The following is a 13,069-nucleotide window of genomic DNA, read 5'->3' as shown; positions in this document are numbered from 1 at the left end:
CTCTATGTAACCTAAATATATCCTTCATGAAGATTTGAGTTATATAAATTACTTTATGCTTATACTTAACAACTATAAAGTCAGTTACCTTGTTCAACTTATCCACTACCACCATATTAATATGCAATTTTTGGCCTCGTGGTGTTGGAATTGATGTTAACCTAGGATTCCTAGCTAAGGAGTCAATTGTGGAGTCAATTATGTAGGCATTGATGTCAATGCACTTGGAGCATTTTTCGTGATGATCATAGGCTTGATGACATGTTACCGAGGCATTCGTAATGTTTTCATAGGCTCTATGGGTGGTGGAGAACCACTAAAGACAAATGGAAACATTCTACGCAAAGAGGAGGTGATTTTCCATGTGCTCAGGCACCTTCTCTAGGAGGAAATTATGCATAGAGAAAATATAGAAGAAATTTCATTAGGATGCATATACTATCCAAGTGACAATCATCTCTAGGATCCAACTATGTCCCAACAACAATAGTTGTAGAGAGGAATTTCCAAATTGTGCATGCATATAATTTACCATGAACATTTCCCAGGGTATTTGCCTAAGGTTTTTGATGGTTTAGAGTCGATTTGAGTTGGTGTTATTCTAGAAGGTGATTAATTCAAGGATAAGTCTCTCATTGAATGAAGAAAATGGATGATCAAGTGAGGGAGAAAAGTACCAAAGTATGGACAAGTGTGTTTGTCTCTCCATATCTATGAGCTATTAATGTTTAATCACTTTAGTTCATCTATTTATCAGAGGTAGCCTCATTGTTGGAGAGGTTGGTTATTTTCTGAGAGTAAGGTATTGGAAAGCATTGATAACATTAAGATCCAAAGGTGAGAGGAGAGAAATAGTTGTAGCAGATTGTTGGTGGAGATCAATTTTATTGTAATTTTGTGTGCATGCTTAAATGATTGTTTTATGTAGGTTTATGAAGACATTTGATTGAGGGGATTGCCACTACCTTAAAGATTGGATGTTATCATGTTTTCAATGGCACATTTGTATTTCTTACACTGTGTATCCAGGGGATCATAGTTGAGCTTATCATGTTTTATTATTGTAGAAATTTTATATGGGCGTAGCATTGTGGTTTATGTATTGTATGGATGCTATTATTGAGACATGGATGAGTTTTTGTGGTCATATTTTTTATGTTGTTGATGTATTTGTGTTGAGAGCATGTATGTTGGAGGTTTGATGTTTAGTATATTGTATATCAAATTTTCCATGGTACTGCAGATTTTTATATATGTTGTTGATTTTGTTGAGGTGATGTATTGATTGTGGCTAAGATTGTGTTTGAGGGCATGTATTTAGAGTTTGATATATGACAAGATTGTCTTATTGTGAGTTTAGTATGAAAATGGAAGAAATGTGGCTCACAAGTGTTTGATTACAGAGAGTAGTGGATCTAGTATGAACCATTGTGAAACGTGGTCCACAGGAGAGCTTGAAGGTTGGGGCCTTCGGTGAGGCAAGTAGTGGCTTGCTATGATAGGGTGTAGTGGCATCATTTAGATAGAGGACTCAAAAATTGGGAGTGGCAGGTTTTTCCCACTGATGGCTGGATAGACTATTGGGTGTTGGGTCATCCAGCAGTGGTGGCCTGCAAAGTCGTGGGATTGGTATTAATATTAAATAAACTTTTTTGTATTTTATAAATAAAATAAAATATACACCAATTTAGTATCTAATCATAGGGTGTTTATTTTGGAATAAAACTTTTCAAAATTTTAGTTTAATTATCAATAATTATTAAGTGATTTAATTATCATTAATTATTAGATGGATGGTAAAGATCTAACCTCCACAAAATAATCTAGAATATTCATGGTAATACATAAATCAAGAGTTGAAAGTTTTTTCCAAAGTACTTGTGTGGTTTTAATTAAATTGATTAATTAAAAAAATGGTATATGAACAAGTGCCATATAAAATGAGTTATTGGTTTTTGGTATGTAGTAATGAAAATCCATGGTATTGTAATAAAATATATTTACAAATTAAATATCCATGGTAAAATAAGAGTAAATATACATAGTTAAGAATCTAGTTCCATGTTTTTTAAATGTATATAGGTTTAACATATATTAATTGGTTCTATTGTTTAATAATAATAAATTTATTATTTATTTAATAATAAAATTATTATTTAAATAATAATAAAATTATTGTTTAGTTAATTTTATGATTTTTTATTTATTTTTAATCTATTTATAAATAAATGTCTATAGATTTTTATTGGACACTTAATTTATACAAATACACTAACTTTACAATAATCTTAAAATTAAATTATTATTATTATACACTGGGAGTGAGCCTATGGTTAAGAGCATGTGTGAGTAGGCCTATGTTTAAGAGCATGTGTGACTGAGCTTATGATTAAGAGCATGTGTTTCCTTGTAGGAGGTCATACCCTCAAAACCAAAGGGGTAGAATATGTATGCTTTTCTAGAGGGGTAGAGTATGTATACTTTGCTAGACATAGTAGTCAAATCACTGCCCCTAAGTGGATCCCTTACCTCACAAAAAAAAAGGTCTCATAAATGAATTTAGTATCTAACTTAACCTTGACGTTAAAATTAGATAATAATATTTTTATAAATTTCACAAACTTAAACTAATCATATTTTTCCTCTCACATTGAGAGAAATTCTAATCACCTTTACACTAACTCAATCCTGTTTCGAACGAACCCTTACCTTACTTTGGGCGGTTTTCATCCCTATGTACAGACCACAATTACCAAATTTCAGGGTATTAGTGATGTAGTAACATCTAGCTAAGGGCACCATGACTGGGTGTTGGTCTTTGCCAAGGTGGAAAGTTTTATCAGTGATTGGTTTCTTTATGTTCAATTAGTCAAAGTAGAATGTAGGAACTTGTTTCTTTTTAATTTTAGGATTAGGTAGGGAACAATCTAGTTAGTTAGGGTCACTGTCTTATTTGTCTTTAATAAACAATAGTTTTATAACTATTTCTTTCATTTTAGGGAAAAAAAGACAAACATGTCAAATGTAAAATCTTGAAGTGCAAGCAGAACTAAATGTATAAACAGTTGTGTAACTAATAGAATAGAAACTGAAAAGTAACTACGCACAGTTCAGATAACTATGGACAAAAAGTACAAATGGAAAATTGTAAATCATTCGGGAGGTTCAGCACACGAGTACAGAAATAAAAGACAGAGACTAATTTTATTTCATTTTCAAATCCATCCATCTATAACAGTCATTGACATGTATATCTATGTTTCTACTTATTGAATAACCATAATAAACAAATACAGTGCATGCACATTTCTTTCGTTTTTCTCTTCTAAATAATTGAAAGCGGACAAGAGAAGTTACACAAGAACCCCAGAACGAAGACTGGAAAACCACAAGTGAAGTCCACGACTGAAGGAACCAGGCGTGGTTCGAACAAGTTCAACTCAGAATGAGAAAACAAATGCCGAGTAACCACATTCAGGATAGAGGTAACAAACGCAAACAAAAAAATTCACTGTAATTCTTTTCATTGTAAAAATGGAATGTCTGTATATATATAACAGAGTTCAAGTACAACCTAGTGAACTATTAAAGAGTTGCACTAACCTGCAGAACCCTTGATAAGGGTTTCGGTTCTAGTGAAATAAATATATTTGTATACAATGAACTACTAAAAATCCAAACCAGCTAGTAGAACCCTAGATGAGGGTTTCAAACAACTTTCAAGCTATCTTCTCTAACCATTGTATCATTACAAAACTTCGCAGAGTCAAGCTAGGGTTTGTGCCAAACAACCCAGGTCGCACAGTGATGATAGGGTGAATGAGAAAACAAGCACTGGGACTCAATCCCATCTAAATTGATAGAGACTAAGCACAAAAAGACAAATCGAGACAGTGGCAGAGCCTACTGGGAAAGGACCGTAGCGTTCACACCCAGTATGCTAGAGAGCCAAACCTCGACCTACAATGTTGAAAACTACAACACTGTCAACCCTTTTGTTAATGGAGGAAAGAAAACAAAGCTTAGTGAACTGCTCATACAGTAAGGAAATGTTACCTGGAGGCCCGGCCGCGTAGAAAGAAGGCAAAAACCAGTAAGCCACATTCCACAGTAATAGCCTGAGACGAAGGAGCGAAAGTTGTTAGCAACGGAGAAAGATGAAGAGTGAAAATGAATCATGGAGAGATGAATTACCTAGAATAAAACCGCGAATAGAAGAAGGCCACCGTAGATGTGACTTGTAGCATGCGCACAGTTAAGTAAAGCTAACTAGCAGAATGTCCTCAAAAAACTATAACAGTGGGACAAAATCAAAGCAAGCAACCAAAAAGAACATACTCAGCCATCCTCTTATGCCAGAGAGTAGAACCATCATCCAATGTTCAAAGAATCGAGCCCACAAGTTACCAAAACAAATGCAGGTCCAATACTGAAAGATAGCAGAGGCCACCATTGGCACAGACAGAGTCTGTGGTTCGTTTTCAACCACCCACAGCCAAAACTCACTTACAAACCCAAACCCTCATAGCAACGACGTTGCAATGTGAAAATGAACAAACGACATAGATAACAGGGTTTTGGAGTAGACCGAGGAAGCGGGAGAATGATACCCAAGGTAAGGACCACCAGTACAACAAAAGTTAATGCCAACCATAAATGCCACCGGCTGAAGTCCATAACCATCCAGAAATTAACCACTGGTCAACATTTGTTAAACCAAAAAAAATCTCTTATTAATTATTTATGTATTGATTAACTCATTATTGCATTGTTGATTAACGTTGTTGCACAGAATGTTGGGCTGGTCCCATCTTAGTGGTATCAAAGCAGGATTTAGTGTTTTCCTATGAAATGGAAGTTGGAAGGCGAGGACATGGAAGAGGTTCTCAGAGAGCAGCAGATGAAGGATTGAGAGAGGAGATCAGGATCCTTACTGCCTGTCTGGAGGCAGTTCAAGCAAGGAGAAGAAGGGATCCAGAGGTAGCAGATAACAGCGAAGAGGAAGCTATAGTGACAACAGATGGATCAGAGGAAGAAGGGTCGAAGATGAGATTGTTGAGGTCGGTCCTGTTATCAAGTAGCAAGCCTAAACCGGAAATTCCAAATTATGACAGAAGCTTGTCCACAGAGGTTTTGTTTGACTAGATCAGCGAGCTGGATAAGTATTTCCAGTGCGAAGAGGTCAATGAAGACCGTAGAGTTAAGTTCGTTGCAACAAAGTTGAAGGGACATGTAGCCCTCTGGTGGGATAGTGTCCAAACAGAGAGAAGGAGGTTGAACAAGTTGCCAATCGAGAAATGGTCAAGGATGGTGGCCAAGTTGAAGGGTAGATTTCTGCCTAAGGACTACCAAATTGCACTACACTGGCAAGTGGAAAATCTGAAGCAGAAAGGGATGACAGTAAGGGAGTACACTAAGGAATTTTACTGGGTGAATTTAAGGGCCGGTTATATAGAGGACACCATCGAGAAAATAGCCAGGTATGTAAATGGCTTAAGGTTAGAAATATTAGATGAAATCAACATTCTTTCCCAGAAAAACATCGAAGAAGCATATCAGAGTGCTATGAAAGTAGAGGAGAAGATTGCCAAAAAACAAAATGCCAGGAGAGGATGGGGAACTGGCAGAGGAAGAGGGCAGTCTTATGGTAGAGGGTGAACTGATAGCAGCAATGAAGAAGGCAGTACTTCTAAAGCTTCCAGAACAGCAGAAAAAGGTGACAACACGAGAGGTGGTAAGCCATATCAGCGAGGCAGGGGAAATGGCTGAGGCAGAGGATCTAGTTATGAATGTTACAACTACCACAAGTGGGGCACAGATTGTTTGAGTGTCCTGAGGTGGAACAAGCTGGACAGAGGGGTGTGTATGTCGCACAACCAGAAGAAGTAGGTACCTCCTCAAGAAGCAGAAAATGTACCAGAAACAGGGGAAGCCTTAGTTTTGAACAAGGTGTTGCTGAAACCAACCAATGAAACAGCTAAACAAACTTAGCAAAAATCTTTGTTTCGGATAGTTTGTAAGTCACACGGTAAGTTCTATAAGCTAATTATAGATAGTGGAAGTACAAATAATTTGGTTGCCATGGAGATGGTGGAAAATCTAGGGTTGAAGCGGTTGAAACATCCCACTCCGTACAAGGTATCATGGCTGCAAAAAGGCCATCAGTGGTTGGTAGATGAGCAATACGAAGTAGAGTTCCATATCGGCAGATATAAGGATAAAGTCATTTGTGATATAATGCTAATGGATGTATGTCATATACTCCTAGGCAGGCCATGCCAGTATGACAGGAAGGTGGTACATGATGGGAAGACAAATTGCTATAATTTTGTGAAAGATGGGATCAAGCACACGCTTGTACCCATCAAAGGGGAAGAGACGGTGGGAACAAGTGAGACAAGAGTGTTTTTAATGAGTGGAAAATAGTTTTTGAAACAAGTTGAGGATAGTTAGGCAAGCTATGTTATTGTTAGAAGAGCAAAGATGGTGCTGCTACACACAGAGGTGTCAGATTTTCCCACAAAAATTTAGCAAATGTTGCAAGAGTTTAGCGATATAGTGGTAGATGACTTGCTAGATAAACTGCCTCCTAAAAGAAGTATAAGTCATCATATTGACTTTATACGTGGAGAAAGTTTGCCAAATAAGGCAACATATCGGATGAGCCCCGAAGATAATGAGGAGATTAGAAAATAGGTGCAGGAATTGCTAGATAAAGCGTTGATAAGGGAGAGTTTGATCCCTTGCGCAGTTCCAATAGTTCTCGCTCCCAAGAAAGGAGGACAATGGCGGATGTGCACATATTTGAGGGTCATGAACAAGATCACCATCCATTATAGATTTCCACTGCCACGGATTGACGACATGATGGATTGCTTGAGCGGGGCAACATATTTTTCCAAGATTGATTTAAAGAGTGGGTATCATCAGATTCGAATTTGAGAGGGGGAGGAATGGAAGACAGCCTTCAAGACTAACGAGGAACTGTATGAGTGGCTTCTAATGCCATTTGGACTAAGAAATGCACCGAGTACCTTTATGCGGTTAATGAATGAAATGTTGAAAGACTACAAGTTCGTGATAGTGTACCTGGACGACATATTAATTTTCGACAAGATGAGAGAGGAACACTTTCGACATGTTCGAAAAGTGCTGGAAAAATTGCAGTAGAATAAGTTGTTGATAAATCTGAAAAAGTGTACTTTTCTGCAAAAAGAATTAGTTTATTTGGGCTTTGTAATTGTAGAAAACGAGTTAAAGATGGACCCAAAGAAGATTGCAGTGATAGTCAATTGGTCATCCCCAAAAATCTTGTTTGAGGTACGTAGTTTTCATGGGCTGGAAAGCTTTTACTGAAAAATTATAAGAAATTTCAGTGAAATTTGCACACCTATGTTTGACACTATGAAGAAGGCAACTCAGCCTTTTTGTTGCACTGAGGCAGCAGAGAGGAGTTTTCAGCTACTCAAAAAGAATATCATAGAGATACTGATCCTGAGATTTCCATATTTTAAAAAGATTTTTCAAGTTCGTTGTGATGCAAGCAGTATGGCTATTGGAGCTGTACTTAACCAAGAGGATAAACCTGTTGCATTTTTCAGCGAGAAGTTGAATGAAAGTAGGCAGAAGTATTCATCCTATGACAAGGAATTCTATATTGTCATCCAAGTACTGAAGCATTGGAGACACTATTTGCTGGGAAATGAATTTGTTTTATTCTCGGATAATTCTGCACTGCAGTATGTGATGAAACAGCACAAGCTGAATCACAAACATGCTAAATGGATTGAATATTTGTGTAGCTTCACCTTTCTATTCAAACACATCAATGGGTAGGCCAACAAGGTGGTGGATGCGTTAAGTAGGAGAGCCTTACTCTTGCAGGAGAGTACTATACAAGTGCTAGGCTTTGAGCACTTGAAAGATTTGTATTAGACTGACACAGATTGTAAGAAGGTTTACGAAGCGTGCCAAAATACTTTGGTGAGAGACAATAGTCCATGGTTGGACTATAATTTGCATGAGAAGATGTTGTTTAGGGGAGGATAGTTATGCATTCCTGACTGCTCAATGAGAGAGAATATCATTCGAGGGAAGCACAGTGGAGGTCTATCCAAACATTTCGACATAAACAAGATAGTATAGCAACTCAACCATTTTTTACTTTTTGCAAAAAATATGAAGGTATGTGCAGAGATTTGTGAACAAATGTGAAGTGTGTCAGTTGGCAAAAGGATACAGTCATAATATGGGACTTTACACGCCATTGCCCATTCCAAGTAGACCCTGGGACTCAGTCAGCTTGGACTTCATCTTGGGTCTACCAAGGACACAACAGGGTCATGATTCGATGATGGTAGTAGTGGATCGGTTTTTGAAGATGGCGCATTTCATCCCTTGCAGAAAGACTAGTGATGCCACTCATGTGGCCCACTTGTTCTTTATAAAGATCGTCAGGCTACACGGTCTAGCTAAGTCCATTCTCTGTGGCAGGGACGTGAAGTTTACAGGGCACTTTTGGCACACCCTATGGAAGAAGATGGACACGTAGTTGAGTTACAACTTTGCTTATCACTTGCAGATCTACAGGAAAGCAGAGGTGGTAAACAGGAGTCTAGGAAACCTGCTGCGGAGTTTGATTGGTGAAAATTCACAGATGTAGGATCGAGCACTTGCCCAGGCAGAGTTCGCTTATAACAACTCACCCAATCACAACACGAGTTGCAATCCTTTTCAGATCCTATATGGCATGCATCCTCGCAAAGTGCATGAGTTGCAGGATCTAGGACAGTAGGAAAGGAGAAGCGTTGATGGGGAAGATTTCGCTAATGCGACGAAAGATTTGCATGAGCAGGTGAAAATTAAATTGCAGGACAATAGTCAAAAATATAAGCAACAAGCAGATTTGAAACGGAGAGAAGTGCAGTTTAATGTGGGAGATAAAGTTCTCATGCATTTGTGCAAGGAATGCTTTCGTAGAGGTACATACAACAAGCTAAAGTACAAGAAGATAGGTCCCTACAAAATCCTCCAGAAATTTTCAACGAATGCCTACGAAATACAATTGCTACTACGAATAGGCATTTCACCCATCCTTAATGTAGCAGACCTATTTCCGTACACTGTTGGTTCAGAGGAAGAGAGTACCACATGGCTTACATGGGACACCCAAGATGGAAGTGAAACTTGCATGAGAAAAATGCCTTATGTTTAGCCTCTCGAGATCGAGAGGATCCTCGACACTCAAGTGGCTAAGTGAACTCAGCAGAAAGAGTATCTGCAATATCTGGTCAAGTGGAAGAACCATCTTATTGAGGACAGTTCGTGGCTTGACACCAGGCAAATAGAGTAGGTGGGTTATTCGGTCAAGAAGCTCATGGACCAGAGTCATGATTTCTTTTTACCTCAGGAGCCTGATGCAGGAGCATCCAGCTAAGGGCACCATGACCGGGTGTTGGTCTCCACCAAGGTGGAAAGTTTTATCAGTGATTGGTTTCTTTATGTTCAATTAGTCAAAGTAGAATGTAGGAATTTGTTTCTTTTTAATTTCAGTATCAGTTAGGGAATAGTCTAGTCAGTTAGGGTCACTGTCTTGTTTGTCTTTAATAAACAATAGTTTTATAACTGTTTCTTTCATTTTAGGGAAAAAAAAGACAAACATGTCAAATGTAAAATCTTGCAATGCAAGAAGAACCGAATGCATAAATAGTTGTATAACTAATAGAATAGAAACTGAAAAGTAACTATGCACAGTTCAGATAACTATGGACAAAAAGTACAAATGGAAAATTGTAAATCAGTTGGGAGGTTCAAGACATGAGTACAGAAATACAAGACAGAGAATAGTTTTATTTCATTTTCAAATCCATCCATCTGTAATAGTCATTGACATGTCTATCTACGTTTCTAGTTATTGAATAACCATAATAAACAAATACAGTTCATGCACATTTCTTTCATTTTTCTCTTCTAAATATTTGAAAGCAGACAAGAGAAGTTACACGAGAACCCTAGCACAAAGGCTAGCAAGCCACAAGCAAAGTCCACGACCGAAGGAATCAAGTGCGGTTCGAACAAGTTCAACTCAGAACGAGAAAACAAACGACGAGTAACCACATTCAAGACAGAGGTAACAAATGCAAACAAAATAATTCACTGTAATTCTTTTTCTTGTAAAAACGGAATGTCTGTATGTATATATATATATATATATATATAATAGGGTCCAAGTACAACATAGTGAACTGTTAAAGAGTCGCACTAACCAGCAGAACCCTTGATAAGGGTTTCAGTTCCAGTGAAATAAATATATTTGTATACAATGAACTGCTAAAAAGCCAAACCAGCCAGTAGAACCTTAGACAAGGGTTTCAAATAGCTTTCAAGCTATCTTCTATAACCATTGTATCATTACAAAACTTCATGAAGTCAAGCAAGGGTTTGTGCCAAACAACCCAGGTCGCATAGCGATGATAGGGTGAATGAGAAAACAAGCACTAGGACTCAATCCCATCTAAATTGACAGAGACTAAGCACAAAAAGACAAATCGAGACAGTAACAGAGCCGACCGAGAAAGGACTATAACGTTCACACCTAGTATGCCAGAGAGCCAAACCCCTACCTGCAAAGTTGAAAACGGCAACACTATCAACCCTTTTGTTAATGGAGGAAAGCAAACAAAGCTTAGTGAACTACTCATATAGTAAGGAAAAGTTACCTGGAGGTTCGGCCGCAGAGAAAGAAGGAAAAAACCAGTAAGCCACATTCCACAGTAATAGCCTAAGACGAAGGAGCAAAAGTTGTAGCAATGAAGAAAGATTAAGAGTGAAAAAGAATCATGGAGTTATGAATTACCTGGAATAAAACCGCGAATAGAAGAAGACCACTGTAGATCTGACCTGTAGCATGCACACAATTAAACAAAGCTAACTAGTAGAATGTCCTCAAAAAAGCTATAACAGTGGGACAAAATCAAAGCAAGCAACCAAATAGAACATACTTAGCCATCCTCTTATGTCAGAGAGTAGAACCATCATTGAGTGTTCAAAGAATCAAGCCCACAAGTTACCGAAACAAATGCAGGTGCCATACTCACAGGTAGCAGAGGCCACCGTCGGTGCAGACAGAGCCTGTGCTTTGTTTTCAACAACCCACAGCCAAAACTCACTTACAGACCCAAACCCTCAGAGCGACAATGTTGCAATGCAAAAATGAACAAATGACATGGAGAACAGGGTTTTGGAGCAGACTGGGGAAGCGGGAGAACGATTCCCAAGGTAAGGACCGCCAGTGCAGCAAAAGTTAATGCCTACCATAAATGCTACCAACCGAAGTCTAGAACAACACAACAATTAACCACTGATCAACATTTGTTAAACCAAAAAAAATCTCTGATTAATTATTTATGTATTGACTAACTCTTATTCAAACTGTAAAATATGAATGAAGTTTACAGTTCTAAAATCCAAGTAAACTCCAATCACTATTTTATGTGTAAACAAATAACTGAAAGTACAGCAACACGCCGATTAGAATCATAGATTTGATAATTTTCAACACACACAAAGATGGATAACTCCATGGAAACTAATTAAAACCATAATTTGGAACCACCTAAACGTCATTTATTTATAAACATTAATATGTAGATCTATTAAGATCCACTAACACACATACTTTCACTCTTGAGAAGATAAGAAGGTCTATCACATTCATACAAATTTAAACAAATTGCCATGGAAATACAAATATGGAAAGATATATACTAAAATTGTAATTCTATAAATGTACTCCTATTTTGAAGAGTTGAATTTTGCACCATTACTAAATCTTTAATGTAATATTGTTTGGTAGTACTAAGTAAGTTTTTGTTGTTATATCATAATCCTTATTGCAGCATTGTTCTTGTAGTACTAAGTCATAAAGGTTATATTGTTATAGTAATCAATAACAACAACAATATTTCCTTTGATTTAATATGACCGAACCTTGCAAGCATATGATGCCTTTTGGTGGATTTTGCACATTTGAGATGGTTATTGGATAAAAGAAAAATATTTAAAATGTTTTTTTAACGTGAAAATGAATTTAGTATTTTGAAATTTTTATAAATTTAAATTGTGTAAATTATATAGTTTAAGTTTATGGTTTTCATGAATTTTTATTAAATTTTGAAAAAAAAATGACTAAAAAATATTTTAAATAAATTAAAATATAAAAAAAATAAACAAGATGAAAATTTAAAATAATTATATTATTACTTAGCATTTAAATTTTCTATTTACATCTTTATTTAATATTATGATTACTTTCTTTAAGTAAACTGATCCAAAAAAATAGTTGAATGATTATTTGGACCAAATTTGAGTATCAAAACTTTGGTGGATCCAACTCTCTTCACTAACCTTCTAACACATGAGGCATGACCTAAGTGTTCCAGCTTTGATGCAAGCATCATGTAATCCATCTTCATAATCCAAAGCCTTAAATCATAATCATGCCATTGGGTGTAATCCAAGAGCTTCCTGTGCGCCTCTGCCATGCCCTCCATCACCACTCCCACCTCCACGCGGACTTCACTGGGGGAGCAATACCATACCACGTGGGTTCATATTCGGGGATATATATTGAGGAAAGAATGACATAATATATTGATGGATATATAGGGGGTAAAAGGTTTTTATATTGGCAAATATAAAAAATGGAGCTTAAAGTTAATGAAAAAATATAAAGGTATATAAAAAATGCTAATGGAAAAATGGATACCTACAATTTCTAGTGAAATAGGGGTTTCTTAAATTGGGAAGCTATATTGGGTTCATATTGGTAGGGGGTTAAATAATGTGATTTTAAGAGGGATTTTCCAATATGTAGTCAAATTAAGGGTATTGTTTAATATGCCACAAATGCACGTGATATGTTAGAGGTTCACTAAGTGAATCCCCCATGGCCATCTCCCCCACCAGATCCTCCTCCACGGTCACTAAACCCCCCAACTCCTCCTACATGTCCTACACCCTCACCAAAGCCACAACATCCTCCTCCATGTCCTCCACTATCACCAAACCC

The 13,069-nt window shown here is 37.1% G+C and overlaps 1 protein-coding gene across 1 annotated transcript; it reads left to right on the top strand.

Annotated features, from left to right (window-relative positions):
* The first annotated feature begins 4,851 nt into the window (after window positions 1-4,851).
* LOC149169687 (uncharacterized) lies at window positions 4,852-5,658 on the top strand. The gene is made up of 2 exons (XM_089425291.1): window positions 4,852-5,064; window positions 5,146-5,658. The coding sequence occupies exons 1-2, from the start codon at window positions 4,852-4,854 to the stop codon at window positions 5,656-5,658; spliced, it is 726 nt and encodes a 241-aa protein (XP_089281417.1).
* The last annotated feature ends 7,411 nt before the right edge of the window (window positions 5,659-13,069 follow it).

This window comes from Pinus tabuliformis, chromosome 4_2, assembly GCF_031772625.1.
Source record: "Pinus tabuliformis cultivar Carrire ecotype Pingquan chromosome 4_2, CPIR1, whole genome shotgun sequence".
Classification (NCBI taxonomy): domain Eukaryota; kingdom Viridiplantae; phylum Streptophyta; class Pinopsida; order Pinales; family Pinaceae; genus Pinus; species Pinus tabuliformis.
The sequence above is the reverse complement of the archived record's forward strand: the minus strand, read 5'-3'. Positions and strand labels throughout refer to the sequence as shown.